The sequence below is a fragment of the Pterocles gutturalis genome, unplaced genomic scaffold (assembly GCF_000699245.1).
Source record: "Pterocles gutturalis isolate BGI_N339 unplaced genomic scaffold, ASM69924v1 scaffold2412, whole genome shotgun sequence".
NCBI lineage: Eukaryota > Metazoa > Chordata > Aves > Pterocliformes > Pteroclidae > Pterocles > Pterocles gutturalis.
In genome coordinates this window covers 1-15,711 of record NW_010109904.1, presented here as the reverse complement: position 1 = coordinate 15,711, position 15,711 = coordinate 1, and the positions used below count along the sequence as shown (strand labels likewise).

Here is a 15,711-nt window from a genome sequence, read left to right as displayed (position 1 = left end):
CAGGGTCTCATTCATTTACTAATATGGGATCACTTTTTCTAACTTGTGTGTTTATTTTATTGCAGAAAATAAGGCAGTTGGAGTCATGAAGCCAGGTCATGTATTTACAATTGAACCGATGATCTGTGAAGGTGAGCAATTTAGCAACTGAGTAAAATGGTTGCTCTTGTTTACTATTAAATAGTGATGCACCAGGATGCTGGTTGTATTCTGTGTAGTTGATAGATTTTTTCATTTCTCTTTGGGGAACTGATATTTGTTACTTAAAACCAATCAAAAAGTCGTAATTTATGTTTTTAGGTGGTTGGCAAGATGAAACGTGGCCTGATGGTTGGACTGCAGTAACGAGAGATGGAAAGCGATCTGCCCAGTTTGAACACACTCTTCTGGTCACTGATACAGGCTGTGAGATCTTGACCCGGCGGCTGGATAGTATTCGTCCCCATTTCATGTCCCAGTGATAGTATAGACTGAGCAGGTGGATCTGAACGATACATATATATATTTTTGTCTCTGTACTATGCATTTTTTTAAGAGTACAGAATAGAGAGATTTCATCATTTACTTGTTCTCAGTTATTGTAGATAAGAAGGGTATCTTGAAGAACCTGATCCAATGTCTGGAAAAGCAGAGAATCATTTAAAGAATCTCCTGCTTTCTTCCTACCTACAACACTCATGCTGTATTTTTCTTTTTCCTTCCATTATCTCTTTAGCATCTTTCTTACAATTAGACCCACAATTGCTTCTGTGGCTGCCATGATATTAGCTAGAAAAGTGCGGGTAACCTTTCCCACTGGGACTTATATTTTGGGATCCAGGTTTTTTTTCACTACTTCAGTGTGCCCCATCTCTCTTGGTATGTGAGCGGCACCTGAGATTTTAAGCATTTCTAGTTCCAAAGACTTGCTCCTGCTTCTGCAGATACTGTTCTAATGGGCTGGGCCTTGTTTGTTTATCAGCTGAGAAGGGGGCAGAAGGGAGAAAGACATGCATGTTGCCAAGAATAGGCTACCCTTACCTTGAATTCTGTCCCCATCTCTCTGCTGATGGCCTCTGTGGTGGTTGTGACTGTAAGTGACGCACTGTGTTAACGGCAGGACTTGTTTCTCTTGCTGGAGATTTGATAGTATGGGCTTCCTACAGAGAAAATTAATAAATTCTGTCTTATATGCAGCTCCCTGGAATAAGCTGCTTCTCGGTGAAGCAGTATTTGCAGGCTGTCTCCTGCTCCAAGAGCTTGGTGAAGCTGATGTATCAGACTTACCTAGGGAAAGGAATGAAACAAGAACCAAAAAGAACCCACGATTTGTGGGATCCCTGCATGTTAACTGTGCGGTACTGTTCCACAGTAGCTGTGGGGGATTGGATTTGCAAGACTTACAGTGAAATGAGTATGAATCTCAAAACAAGTCTGAGTGTGAGAAAATGAGACACCTTCAGTGGTAATTTTGAAACAGGTCTTTCTTTTTTTCCCCCTCAGTTAAGTGAGTTTCATGGTTTCGGAAAGTCTTAGGGGGCCAGCTGATCTTTTTTCCTCAGATTGGGTATACAGTGCACAAAGTTAGTACGTACACCCCTTTATTTTCTGTTAATGGGTCACGATGAGCTGGAAACTGTCATGTAAAGGAGTGTGGATTGATAAAGCCTCTCTTCCCTTTGTTTTCCCATGCCCACTGCCTTTCCAGCATCTTTGGTGTCTCTGCTGAGGGAATTTATTTTTTCTTCTGAATTGTAATGAAAAATTTTTCAGACTCCATTGCAGACTTAGTTTTACACCACTGTAATGGAAGAAATAGTTGAACTAATGCAGAAATTAAATCATACAATCATGGGCATAAAATACACCTTTTACAAGGTGTCTGGTGAATTTGTTGCCACATTAGACCCAAGCATATGAGGTACTGCATACCTTTGACTCCCCTTGGCACTGCAGAATTTAGGTGGGGGAAAGGGGTTAGTGCTTCATAGAACTGGACTCGTGTACTACCAAATACCAAATTTGCCAGAAAATTACTTCTGCCCTGAGTGCCTCAGACATCTGTTGCTGCAAGAATATCATTGCGATGTTTTCATTACCTTTATTATTATTTTTAATTATGCAGTAAAGTGACCTGAAATGATGCATAGAGAGTGTGTGTGTGCGTGCGTGTGTGTGTGCGTGTATAGGTTTTAAAAAACAGACTGTAATACTTGAGTGGAATTACCTATGTTGAGTGAGATGTAATGTATTGAGATGACAGCTGTCCTGGAGGTTTGCCCACCATATCATTCACTTGAATGGTTAAAACGGTCTTGCCTTTTCTGTGTGTGTGTGTATGATGGGGGGGGCCTTCATTTTTGGTCTATAAAATAAAAGTTGCAGCTGCTTTTAACAGAAATAACTTTCTTTTTGTGATCCAAAACCAGACATAGCATTCTCAATTATATCCAGGTTTGCTTGCATGAGTGCAAGCCCTACTGGTAGATGCATGCAACCAGTTAATACTCACCCTTAAACCTGCACACGTGCCACTTGATTACCTCTTGGTCATTGCACCAATACAACCAAATTTAACACTGCACATAAGTAATCTATGATGCTATGCGTTTCTGCCTATAAATGGCAACCACAGCAGGAAAACTGTTTATACTGTTCATACTGCTACAGTATTTTTAAACAAATGGAAAGCTTAGCCACCACCTACACCACTTCCTTCAACATGAGATAGCACATCAGTCTGGAGAACAAAACTTATTAAATTAAAATATTGTGAAAGGCTGTTTTTTCACATATCTAGCTCTAACTTTGCTTGAACGTGATACATAGACTTGTGCTGACTGGATTTGGGAAATGATCTATTTTTGATTCTTGCAGAAGTTGCTATCCACTTAATAAAAGAAAAAAAAGAAACAAATTACTTTCTAATGAAATTTTCAGAAATTGTATATGCTTTTTGCCAAAACCACAATTTTTGCAATTAGTTCTGAAACATTCTCATACAGTATTTTCTCTTTACTATCACATAAGAGAACGTGGAGACTCTTCATGCTGTTTCTGCAAATTGACATTAATGTTTAAGGAGAGATTTGATAGCTAATGTTGAGTAAAATTAACAGCATGAGGAGGAGAGACAAGCTGCATGACAGCCAGCAGAGTACATACTTCATGTACAGTCATGTGGTAGAAGCTTTTTGTCTAAGTCCTTTAAGTTGTCAAGATGGTACAGTTCAATGCTGTACCTTGATCACCATGAATGGGGTACAAACTCGTGTTTATGAGTCCTTTTGTTAGATGAGCAACGGCAAAGAGATTACTTCAAACATGCTCCACTCAATCAACCGCTTTGTAGTACAAAGTAGTCCGAACTCTGCTACATAAGGACTGGAACATCAGTTCTTCAGGCTGGGAAGAAGCTGTTAAGTCTTTGATCCGAGTGCTCTAGTATCACTGAATGCCTTTGTCATTGACTTACCCTGGTATTACAAGACTATATTTCCACAAACACTCTATGATGCAGAGTCTCTGAAGAAATAATGTAATGCAGGCAACATGATTGTATGGCCTTGATCTACTCTGTGCAGCCTAAAGGAACTATTGTTATGCATGAATATTTTAAATGTTAGATGCAGTTGGGGGGTAGCTTTGTTAAGATGTTGAGCTAATATTCTATTTATACCATCTTGTAGTTACAGAGTACTGTTACTGGAACAGCTTATTGACAGCAAGTTTTCTGCTGAATTCTCTCATGTTCAGCCAGCATTGCTGGAGCTACAAGGTACTGAGAAATCACTTCACTGCTGTGTTGGAGGGCTCAGTTTCCTGGTACAAATTCACTTTTTATTTCTTCTGGATGCTCAAAATTGAACTCTTGTGACGTTCACATGAGTTAATTTTGTTGTTTACTTTGTCTGAAATGCAGCTACCTCAACTATTTTCAGAATACTCTGGTACATCTTTCCAGTGACAAATGGAAGACATGTAATTGTCCCTGGTGTATAGCAGTGTCTTGGGATAAGGCAGGTATTAGTGATGAGAGGGAATTTCTGCTAAGATTACTGTTTACATTCAGAGCTCTCTGTAATAGTTGTTTTGACCAGGCTCCCTTAAAACATGAAACTCCTCTCTTAATCAGTGTTCTTGGGCCACTGAAAAGCACTGACTTTTTATGTATATAACTTTCTTTAGGTAGCCTTTGTGCCTCTACTTTGCAGTCTCTTTTCTACTATTTCACTGTGTTTTTTCTGAACCTGTGGCACTGCTTCCAGGTTTCAATTCAAATAAATTTTAAACAGTCAGAGCACTTGAACTATAGTTGAGAAAAAACCTGCAACTCCAAAATTTAGACTTAACCCCTCCTCCTCCAACAACAACAAAAAAATCCCACAAAAGCTTGAAGCCTTCACCATACAAGGCCCTTTACTGTTGTTACTCTGTGCCCCTCAAGAGCAGACTGTTGCTCCAGCAGTAACATTCCCTGCTTCAGTGGCATGATCCTGTTTCTGAGTAAATAGAGGCAATAATCCCACGTTGTTTCTTTTTGCAGTGTTGGCTACAAAGGCTGCTTCGAGTGCCAGTAACTTTAAGGAAATGGCAAAACTGCACTACTGAAGTCTTGGAGGACACCACTAGGGCAAATGACTAGAGTAGTCTGTGCTACTGTCTTTACAACAGGCCTGCCTGCAGCTACTGCAAGGAGCCAAACAGGAAATAAGGTGGAATATGGACTTCCCAAGTGGTACACCTGGACACTTGGGTCATACATCCAACCAGTCTGCTCTACAGTTGGCTGCTTCAAGGTAGAGTTGGATGGTACAGCCTTTATAGGCCTACAGTAGCCTCAGAAGCTTGACAGGTGTTGGAATTCTTGCCTCTTGTCAGTACAGTTACAGCATATCAGTGCTGCTTCTCCACCCAGCTGTGCTTGGCAAACTGCGTAGTGTAGTGAATCCCACATAATTTGCTACTGATGCTGAAGAATGCTCTTCTGCTGTCATGTACACATGTGCTGTAAAAATGACCAGAGAAAAACACAGCCATCATAGGCACATCTTAATGCTCAATAACTCCAACACTGTGTTTAGGAATAAGCTTTTATTAAGTAGATTAACTGATTTAGGCACTATTGGAGTTGAAGAACAAGTACAGAAACAGAAGTTCCATAACCAGTGCTAATTATGTAACACTACTCAGTGGTTACTGATTTTTTTTGTTACTTAATATTCAGAATGCTCACCCTAAAATTCCCAGTGAATTTTCATTTGCTTGCTTCTACCCTCTGTCAGGAATTCTGTTATAAAAGGACAGTTACAATGTTGCTGGCCAACTGGAAGGTCCATATTTGGCTCTAAAGCTTCAGGACAGTTCGAATGCTTAAAATGGAAAAGAGAGAAATAAAAAAAGTTAGCAGTAAGTTCATTCTGTCACCTTCCCTGCCCTCCCTTTCATTGCTGACACATATTTCTCTCTCTTCTAAGAATGAAGTTACAGTTACATCTGTGATATTTATTTAAAATCCTATCTAAAAATGTGTTAGTAATGCTTGTTACCTTTGTGTTTTTTTAGTCTTTCCCCCAATAAGATGTAATCAAAATGGAAGCTTTTTCAAACTAGTATCAGTTTTCAGTAGCTAACCAAGAATATTGTTCAGCAACATTAATCTTTGCAATGTTCCAGAACAATATTTACTGTAATATTTCTTACAATATTTACAACATTCCCTCTTGCTCGCTTGGAGAATTTTAAGTAACTTTCATTATTAGTTTCATAGAACATGCTCATGTAGGAATAAAGCATTGAAATTATATTAAAAGTTTGTAACTGGGAAGGGAGATCAGCTGCTGGTATGCTGAACTGCACCTATGCCAAGGTATGCTGAACTTGGCATAGGTGCAGTGTTTCCAATTGTAAAAGGTACAAATGCAGTTACTGTTAACTGTCTTATCCAAAATAGGAATACATACGAGATAAAGCAGAGAAAGTTACTACTTTAGAGAAAGTTATATACATCACTATGGATTGAGATCAAGTACAGAGACCACGATGGTTTCTTGAGGTAATGCTGGTAACTATCCATGTACAGAAGAACCTAAATATGCATAAGCAGTTGCCTGAATTAATGCCAATATGCAGGAAGAGATTTTCTTTTTTACTAGAACATGTCCCCAGTTTTTCCTCTTGTCCACCTGCTGATTCTTCCCGTCATTCAAAACACATTCTTAAAAAGTATGTGACCTAGACTGCGAATAAGCTGGTTTCTACTCTTAGAGGCCCTGGAAGCTCTCAGTAGGAGTCTCTGAATTTCCAACAGATGACAGAACGGCTCGCTCTTGAAAAGACACTGCAGGACAAGCTCAGACACACCTCAGGCTAAAACTGTCTAATCCTTCCCCTCTTCTGTGTTGGATTTTAACCTGCAGATGGAAGTTGTGACAGTGTGTCCCAGTGCTGGTCCCCATTTTCCCCTCAAGCACATCCATGCCCATATCTGTACAGGGCTTTACAAAGATCCCCCAATATATCTTCTGATAACAATATCCTACTTTGCACTGCCTTTGTAGGTTGATCACTACTTGGAAAGTATACTGCTGAAAGGGCAAGCAAGGCTTATTACATATCCAGCAGATTTTTTACCAGTTAATAGGGTTACTTCAGTATGCAGTGGAGTTGGGCCTCGCTAGGAGGTTTTATACAGCTATGGCAGAAGTCTGCAGTATGAACAGTCCAAACTGCCATTTATCTTAAAGGCAGAAACTGCTGTATGTTAATAAGTGCAAATCCATCAAATGAATGTTCTACCCCAGTTTAAACTGTAAAAAAATATTTTAAAATGTAGCATACTAAAAGATCTATCCTAAATAGCTTATTAATGTGAACTTTCTTTACATTTATTTTTCTGAGGTAGAATGTTCTAACCATGTTGGAAGCCCAAGACTGAGTTGTCCCCTTTATCACCTTTACATACTTGTTTATTTCCCTTATACACTGTTGCTTGCTTTTAACTCTCTGCCTGTGTTTTGGCAGGTGCCTAGAAACTCGGAGAAAGTGTATTTGTTTATCTCAGAATTAATGTGTGTGGTATATGTCAGCCTTTATCCTCCCTGTTTAAAACATGACAGTGGGCAGGAAACCTGTATTTTGACAGTGTCTCATCAAGAAATGTCTTCACACATTTTAATATTATGAACATTACCTCTTTCCTGCATGCATCAGCTCAAAAGCCTCATTAATTTTGTCAAAAGGCAGGGTGTGAGTCACAAATTCATCAACCTTAATCTTTTTGGACATGTAGTCAGTCACCAGTTTTGGTACACTGTTTCCAGCCTGCAAGACAGAAGGCATGCATTTGTTTTTCCCCTTTCCACTCACCTTGGAAAACAGAAAAATAAAAAATGTACAGCCCTTACATGAGAATTTGTGTGATAAATATGAAAAGGAATTGAGACCAGTGACATGTCCCTCTTGTTCTAGGCAGGCAGTGAAAAAGGAGTGAAAGAGGACAGCTACGTCTAGCAAGAGTATGTGTTATCCAAGCACCTAAGTGCACTAACCTTTCTCTAGGTATTTCAATAATCAATGTAACAGCAGCCCTCACCTAGGAAAGCATGCATAAGGCATCTCTATCAGCCCCTCTGTGTATCTTTATAACCCAACTAAGTTTTGTATTCCTTGGAAAAAGGGCAGTGTGATAATAAGTTTGGCTACTTCCATGAACTTCAGCAATTATCGAATCACCAAGTTATTGGTAGCTGTAAAAGTCTCAACATGTTTTTGGTTTGACAGCAGAAAACATCTATCAAGCACTTGTTGCCTTTTCTTTTGAAGCTCTTTATAGCATATTCCCATGTTAGCCCCACAATTTGCTTAGTGATTAAGCAACACAAACATCTTTATGCGAGTTCCCATCTCCGCAAAGACCAGGTCCTCTCACTGGACCTAACTGAACCAAACCTCCACTTGGTGATAAAGCAATCCCTCTATACCACTCCTTCAGTACTGAATAGCATATAGGTATATTCTCTTTCAGAATATGTGAGATGTCATACCAATGTGTTTATTTGTAGCCTGTTTGTAGGAGTATCAGATTTTAAAAGTCTTTATCTTAAAGGTCAACACAGTAGTAAATTTCTGTCAGTAGTAAATTTCTTGCACAAGCAAAAGCAAGGCAGCATGTTCCTCCCACCTTTAACCCATAGTAAATTACTTTTATCCCCATACCAAAAGAGAGTTACCTCCAAATGCGGTCCCTTTCCATGTCCGCCCAGTTACTAGCTGGAATGGCCGTGTGGAGATCTCCTGACCAGCAGCAGCTACTCCAACTATCACACTGACTCCCCAGCCTTTGTGGCAGGCTTCCAAGGCAGCCCTCTTCACAGATGGACAGGACAAAGCAGAGTGTTTATTGCCAATGTTTATGCTGCCTAGACTGGCATGGGTTGCACTTCCTTTCCCCCAGTTAATGAATGAATCACAACATTAGCATATAGGACCAATAAATACACTGAAAGTTACATTAAATTGTTCATTGGTTCAGACTCCTTTTACTGTTAAAGACTCACTTTGCTCCTTTTATATCCTTACTCTGAACTCCTGCTGGGATTTGGGATAAACTGTAATCAGAGATAATGTAGCCCATGGTTTAGGAATGCTGTTGTGATTCTTGAAAACCTAGCCTTACATTCAGTAATACTTGGGTATTTCCAAAGGTTAAATTAATTGTTTGAGGAATTAGGGAGATACTGAGTGGTCCTTGCGATTTTATTGTTCATTGCACAATATATTTTACGTTGGTTTTGTTAGTTTTTCAACTGTCAATATATGAAAACTCAAGATTTCAAAGAACTCCCATTAAGGACAAAAATTAGTGAATTATAAGTGCTATTTTCAACCTAAGTAGTAGCATCTTCTTTCATTGAATAATTAGGATTGGATGTAAGTTGGCCTTTTTAGTCACAGCAGTTATCATTACTATTTAAAAAAAATTCCAGGACATGTTTTCTGTAACAAGAAAGCAGCTACTCATTTATCTAAAGAACTAATTGGCACCTAGCTATCCCCTAGCTACATACTACTGTTACACTCACCATGACTCCAACATTCCCGATGCACTCAAATGAGTAGTCTACACCACCATCGGTCATCTCAACCAGCACCTCCTGTATGGGCTTCTGGAAGTCTTGAGGGCTAATACACTCGGTAGCTCCAAACTCTTTGGCTTTGGCATACTTATTCTTGTTAAGGTCTATGCCAATGATCCGGGATGCTCCTGCTACTTTACAGCCCATAATAACTGCCAGCCCAACTCCTCCTAAACCAAACACAGCACATGTAGAGCCAGGTTCCACCTAGGAATAAGACAGCCATAAGCAATACAGAGAAAATTCACCCCTCCACGTGACTGGGAAACACAGGTTAAGTCTGCAATGGAGGAAACATGGAAACAAATATACATGGATACGAGACTTATCATTTAGATAGGGAAACTATACAGAAATTTCATCCAAAAGCTCTTTAGGTACTAAGCTTTTTTTCCCCCCCAAAGACTCGACTCCCATGACCTGCCCTAGACTCATACACACCAACCAGCTTTGTGTCACCCTGGGCTTCAAACTATCAGAATGACTAGCAGCAAGATGAAGATACATTGGACAAGTAACTTATATATAGCTGGTATCAAAAGGGATGCAGAATCTTCTACCTGGATTTCCCCTATAAAGGGCATCAGGTTCTTCCAACCTGATCTCGCCTTTATAGAAAAATTAGGAATTCTTAGTTTAACTTCATCAGCTGAAGAGGAAGGAAGAAGAAACAGAAATTTGGCACATGGTGTTTACAGTCCTAATCTAGTCCCTAGGTATCTGTGTACTTTGGCTCAGCTACAGTTACAGAGAGAAGCCAGAGGCAACCCCAGCCTTTACCTTCGCAGTGTTAACAGCAGCCCCGTAGCCAGTAGAAATGCCACAACCCAGCAGGCACACTTTATCCAGAGGTGCTGCAGCATCTATCTTGGCTACCGAGATATCAGCCACCACGGTATACTCAGAGAAGGTGCTAGTCCCCATGAAGTGGTAAACCTGCTTTCCTCTGCAGGTAAATCTGCTGCTACCATCAGGCATGAGTCCTTTCCCTTGAGTAATTCTTAAGGCAAAGACAGGAAAAATACAGCCAGAGTCTTAAGCAGTAAATACTCTCACCATACAGTAGCCATTAAGTAATGGAGATGCAGTTGCATACTTGCACTGTTATTTTTTAATCATTCCAGTAAACCCAGGAGTTCACAGAAATTAGAGGCTAAACTCCAAAAACTTCACACTGTTAATTCCCCCGTGGAAGCATGGAAAGAAATGGAGTTTATCAACATTGGCCTTGTTGGCTACCTATGCTAACTGCTTGTTGCCAGAGTACCACACCTCCATTTTCACCTCCTTCAGTGCACTTCCCTTAAGTAGCACCTGTCAATGATGTCATTGGAGTTTTTGTTTGGGGGACTTTTTTTTTTTCAGAATAGGAGCTGGAAATTTAGCTGGCAAGCAGGTGTTAAGGAAAAAAAGCTTTCTCTATCATTCTGTACCACTTGACAGCTTTGGTGTTGACTCCCAAGAGCTGAATTCCCTGAAGTGCTTCCCTTAAGTGTGGATTAAACAGGGAGTCAGGGCATTCACATTTTCAAATCTGTGGACAAAAGACAGCAGTTTATACCTTCACATACATAAAAACAGAGAAATAGATTTATTTAAGGGCAAAAAAGAAAATAAATTGTAAGGAAGAATGGAAAGTAGTGCATAAACTACTTCCTAAACCACACACTTTCCAAGTCATTAAATGACGCACCAAGAGATTTATTCTTCAGAGATAACTCCTGTTAATTACTTTTGATAACTAGAACAGGTATATATTGAACAAATCCTATACTGTGTGTCAAGATAAAAAGTGTACAGACCTTATCTTCTGGCACAGATTTGTTTTAGGATTCTTACAGAACTTGCATTCTCCACACTGGGGGATGTACAGAGGGATAACAGTGTCCCCTAAGAAAAAATGAAAAATATTCTGTGGCTAGTTATCAAGTCAAGCAAGGCATTACGAAAAACCTCAAGTTACTTAATTTTCATGGCTTTTGTCAGCTTGTGTTCACTTAAAACCTTCTTTGTGTATTAAAAACTGTTTATGGCATAGAGTAGCATTGTTTATAGAGAGTGCTAGATAAAATACTCTCCTCATGTTTGAGCAGACAGCCAATCAGAAGTTCATCATTCCAGAAAATATAGGGCTGTTACTGTAAAACAAAACAACCCCAAATCAGCAGCAAACAACATGATTTAAACATTTTTAAGCCTTTTAATTAAACCAGCAGGTAACAATTATTATTTGGAAAAAAACCCAAAACACCAAACCACCACACACTTCTAACTATACTGATCCAATTTCAAGTAAGAAATTGGTATGCTGGGCTCTTTTAAGCATCAAACCAAGAGCACATTGAATAGATTAGGATTGTATCTCACAGACATGAGAAATCTACACAGACATACATCCCAGAATAAGACATTCTCTTCACTCCTGGACTGTAGAATTTCAGTGGCCCAATCTGGCAGTTGACCTTGTGGTAAAGTAACACTTTTAAGGAAGGCAGAAAACTTGTAAGATATTTTCTTACCCGGCTTTACTTTTGTTACTTCCTCCCCAACACTCTCTACAATTCCTGCTCCTTCATGACCCAAGATCACAGGGAAACATCCTTCCGGATCAGCACCACTCAGAGTGTAGGCATCAGTGTGACAGACAGCAGTGGCAACTATCTGTTAAGAAACATATAATGTGAGGCACCTTGAAGAACAGAATAGTAGCACAGATCTAAATATTTCCTTTGGTCAGAAATTAAGAACAATTACCAGGATAAATTTGCCAATGCTGGCAGCATTTGTGATATGGCCAACATACTTTGACTCCTGGCAAGGCACAGTAGTGCCATGCAAGGCACTTTTGTTTTTTTTCTTCCCACTTTGAAAAAGTAAAGTCATGATAGTACATCTTTTCTCATTTCCACCAACTAAATTCTGATGTTGAAATGGGTAGAAGATGACATTGGTTTCCTAAAGCTAGAAATCAGTACTCCAAGTCATCTCAAAGTAGGTTGGCATCTCAGATTGGAAATAAGTCTCTCAAAAGTAAAATGACCAGATAGACCGCACAGAACTCTCTGTACTGCATGAATCCAGTTTAAGTCTTAGGCATCAAGCAGAGGCCCTTTCCACAGAGATAAATTTCACCTTAATGTATACTTTTTGGCAGATACGGGTTACTGGAAAGTCCTGATCAAATGAGAAACTCGGGTACGGGGAATCCAAGAGACCAATCGCAGCTCAGCAGCCAGCAACTTATGGCCTGACTGAAGTAAAATCCAGCATGTTACACGGCTGCAACAGGTCACACGCTGCTGCCCTTCAGACAGGATCAAAGGGGTTCTTAGCGCAGATGTTTTGTGGGAGCTTAGTCTGTAACAACTGGAATTGATCCCCAAGACCACCCATGATCTTTAGACCAGACTGTGAAGTGCAACCAGTAGAAATCAGAAGTGTTTTTCATACATAGATGATCTAAACAGCCAGATGAGATACTAATGAACTAATGCTATCCATTCAGCATTTCTTTTTGGTAAACAAACTGTTCAGCTTTAATCCTTAAGTCTCCCAAAATGCAATGCATACAGCTAATGATTGATGTAATTACCTTGATACGAACTTCATGAGCTTTTGGTGGAGCAACCTCCACCTCCTCACGGGAAAGAGGTTTACCTGCCTCCCAGGCAACAGCAGCCTTGCATTTAATAACCTAAAAGACAACAACAATAAAAGACATCCCGTGTATGGTTCATTTAAAATAATTCCTGTTCAGCCAACTGAGAAATGAGAGAACCACTACTGGCTTTTGGAAAGAATCCCAGATCTGAATTTCATAATCTCAACACAAAGGCTTAATTACTCTACATTTGCTTTCAGGAAGCTAAATAATAATGAGTGAACCAAGATCTGAAATTTGGATGTCATTCTCTTATTGAGCAAAAAATGTAATAAATCCAGAAGTGCTTAGCAGATACTCAAACACTGCAGTGAAATGAGCAATAGGAATTGAAAGACTGCATAATAAAAATGGTGGTTTAAAATAAGAAACTGACATTAATTTGAGGGGTGTTCTTGAGCACAGACTGTTCAAAGTTAAAAAACTTCAGAAAGCAAACTGGAAGTCACATAATGGTCCAAGACCCACATGAAGAGTGAATTTCTTGTTCCTCATCAGTACGGCTTCCGGGTAAGATTTTGGCAAGGAGATGCATGTGCATGCAGCTGACATGCAAAGCCCTCCAGTGGTGCACAGGGACCAGAGGTTTTGGTGTATGGTTATTGTCAGCGAGTTATTGTGCAGTAACACCTCTGCTGAGCCTGTCTGGACTACTGTTAGCAAGCCTTCGTGCGCTGCTCTCAGCACTGCAACAAATCCTGCTCTGCACCCACACCTGTACATCCCACGAAGCTTTTCAAGCCAAATGGTGCAGAGCCTGGATGAAAGAGCGGGATTTGTGGATCTGTAAAACCAAACCTATCAACAGGTACATATGTGCAACTGACTGAGGAAATCAGCAGGCATTATGGCCATACAATCCAGAGCAACTTCAGGTGCTGCTAGGGTAAGTATCCCGAGTACCCTTAGATGTCTTACAAAGCGTGACTCAGGCTCTGTCCTTCAGGATAAACTGGGCAGGGTATCAAATAATCTGAATCTTGCCTTCTGATAGACACAACATCTTTCAGCAAATGTGATATTCAATAGCTTCCTGCAGGACACACAGACACGTTGTGAAATCAAATTCAAGACCTTATCTGCCTAAAATGTGATGACGAATGCTGTTGCAAAGTAGACCATTTTGGAACAGATCCCATTCGCAATCTACTCCAGAGTAGCGTCCATGTGTTTTGGAATCATTCAGTTATACCAGAAGACTTGCACTGGTTTTCTTCCTTGCAAACAAGGTCAAAGCCATTGCTATGACAGTTGGAAATATGAAGCATTTCATAGCATGCACTATGAACGATATAAGAAAATGAGATTTTGTATGTTCAAACTAGCTGTGATGTTCCCCTGGAACCACTGAAAGGGGATTATTGCAAATATCCTAAGACGAGCATACAGTTATACAGGCTTTTTGAAATTTCACTGCCTGGAAGAAATAACAGCACCAAGACCACTTGTTCATCTTGCCAGGTCTGATTCATCACCTGCGTGTCTAGGAGAAAATAATGGGTAGTTTATGACTTTCTGCAGTATTTCTGTTGTACAATAAACAGTACTGGACTTTGACGGAACCAGTGAATACCCTTGCTGTACCTGAAAAAGCGGAACTGCAGATGTTTACCTGGTCTTAAACTTGCTAAAACAAATACTGCCCTGAACAGCCTGAAGCTTTATAAGAGGAAACAGCTACCCATTCCTACAGCCGGCAGGGACTTAGATTGGACAGAAACACCCTTAACATAGAATTGTGAATTCCCCTTGCCCTGCTTTTTATTACCAGGGTAAATATTATAAAAATGCCCTAAATGTGACATAGTAACTAACTGTGGAGTCACAGTATGGGCATTCCATCATCATCTCTAAAAGTACCAAAGGGTTTGCCAGAAAATCTAAATGCAAGGCACAAAGTGCAAGGAGAGCCATCATTTGGTAAATAATTTACTGGGTCTCAGTCCATCCCTCATCATCTCCTCATTAAGTCACTTGTTCTTGCACAGCAGACTTCGCATTCCTAAAATTTTCATTTCCACAGGCTTAGTTAAGCACAGGATTAATGAAGGCAGAAAAGTCTCCTTATGGGATAAATTCTGATCTTTCTAAGACTAACATTACACATCTGGAAGCATATTTTGAAGTAATAACTTCTGATTCAGGAACTTTTAAAGAAGCTGGCTCTTGCAATTACAATCAGCTCATATAGCCATAAAGGCCCGTGGACTATTCAGAGCGGACATCAAAAAAGCCCCATCTTCTGACCTTTCGATACTCAAAGCTTTCTGCTGTTGCTTTGCTGAAAATCTTGAAGACAACGACCAGGAAAAAAATAAAAAACCAAACTTTCACCCGTTCTTAATTTTCTCTATTAATCTCTTAGCACGGGAACACAACTGTTGAGCCACTTGTAGCTATGCACACGATCAGCTATCACGCTCAAGATGAAACTGAGCTCTCAGCAGCAATAGCAGCTGCCCTGTCTTCTCTGAAACCGCTGATGGCCCAGAACAGCCTTCAGCATCTGGACAAGCGACACCAACCACCCAGCTTTCTCAGACCAGAGCACTGAACAGCTGCACAGAAACTGACGCAGCATTAAGGAAGTTTGGACTATGGTGATGTTTTGAAAGCAATGCAGAAAACGTGCCAGGCAAGGGTTTGGAAAGCAAGCAGGATCCAGGGTCTGCTGAAAACAGACTGCAGCCCCAAGGATCGCTCCCGTTGCAAAGCGGCATCTCCCCACACACGCAGCGCTCCTTCTCCTCCCACTCACCAGTCGCAGGAAGAAAACACACAGTGCAAACTTCTGAACTATCTCCTCCAATCCCGGCAGCTCGCTGGCAACTGAACACGCATGCAGGAGCCAAAGCCTTCCCAGCCCCCCTGCAAAGCAATGCGTTTTCCCCTTTCTTCAAGCTTATGAAGTCCCCTCTGTCCCGGGCCACGGAA

At 40.3% G+C, this 15,711-nt stretch overlaps 2 protein-coding genes across 2 annotated transcripts in view; one reads left to right on the top strand and one right to left on the bottom strand.

Moving 5' to 3' along the window:
- The window catches only part of METAP1 (methionyl aminopeptidase 1), a gene marked incomplete at its 5' end in the record, with an annotated part of 15,977 nt that extends 15,366 nt beyond the window's left edge, over positions 1 to 611 (top strand). Inside the window, 2 exons of the mRNA XM_010073111.1 lie at positions 66 to 131; positions 301 to 611. Coding sequence (XP_010071413.1) covers positions 66 to 131; positions 301 to 461 — 227 coding nt within the window. The remainder of the gene's footprint in view (positions 1 to 65; positions 132 to 300) is intronic.
- Positions 612 to 5,221: 4,610 nt separating this feature from the next.
- On the bottom strand, positions 5,222 to 12,810 carry LOC104461488 (alcohol dehydrogenase class-3-like; the record flags this gene model as incomplete). The annotated part of the gene is given in 9 exon segments (XM_010073110.1): positions 5,222 to 5,351; positions 7,172 to 7,294; positions 7,296 to 7,302; positions 8,211 to 8,346; positions 9,063 to 9,323; positions 9,897 to 10,116; positions 10,919 to 11,006; positions 11,636 to 11,777; positions 12,709 to 12,810. Coding segments are annotated over 9 exon segments (1,104 nt in total), but the record flags the coding sequence as incomplete, so codon positions are not given.
- Positions 12,811 to 15,711: the final 2,901 nt, after the last annotated feature.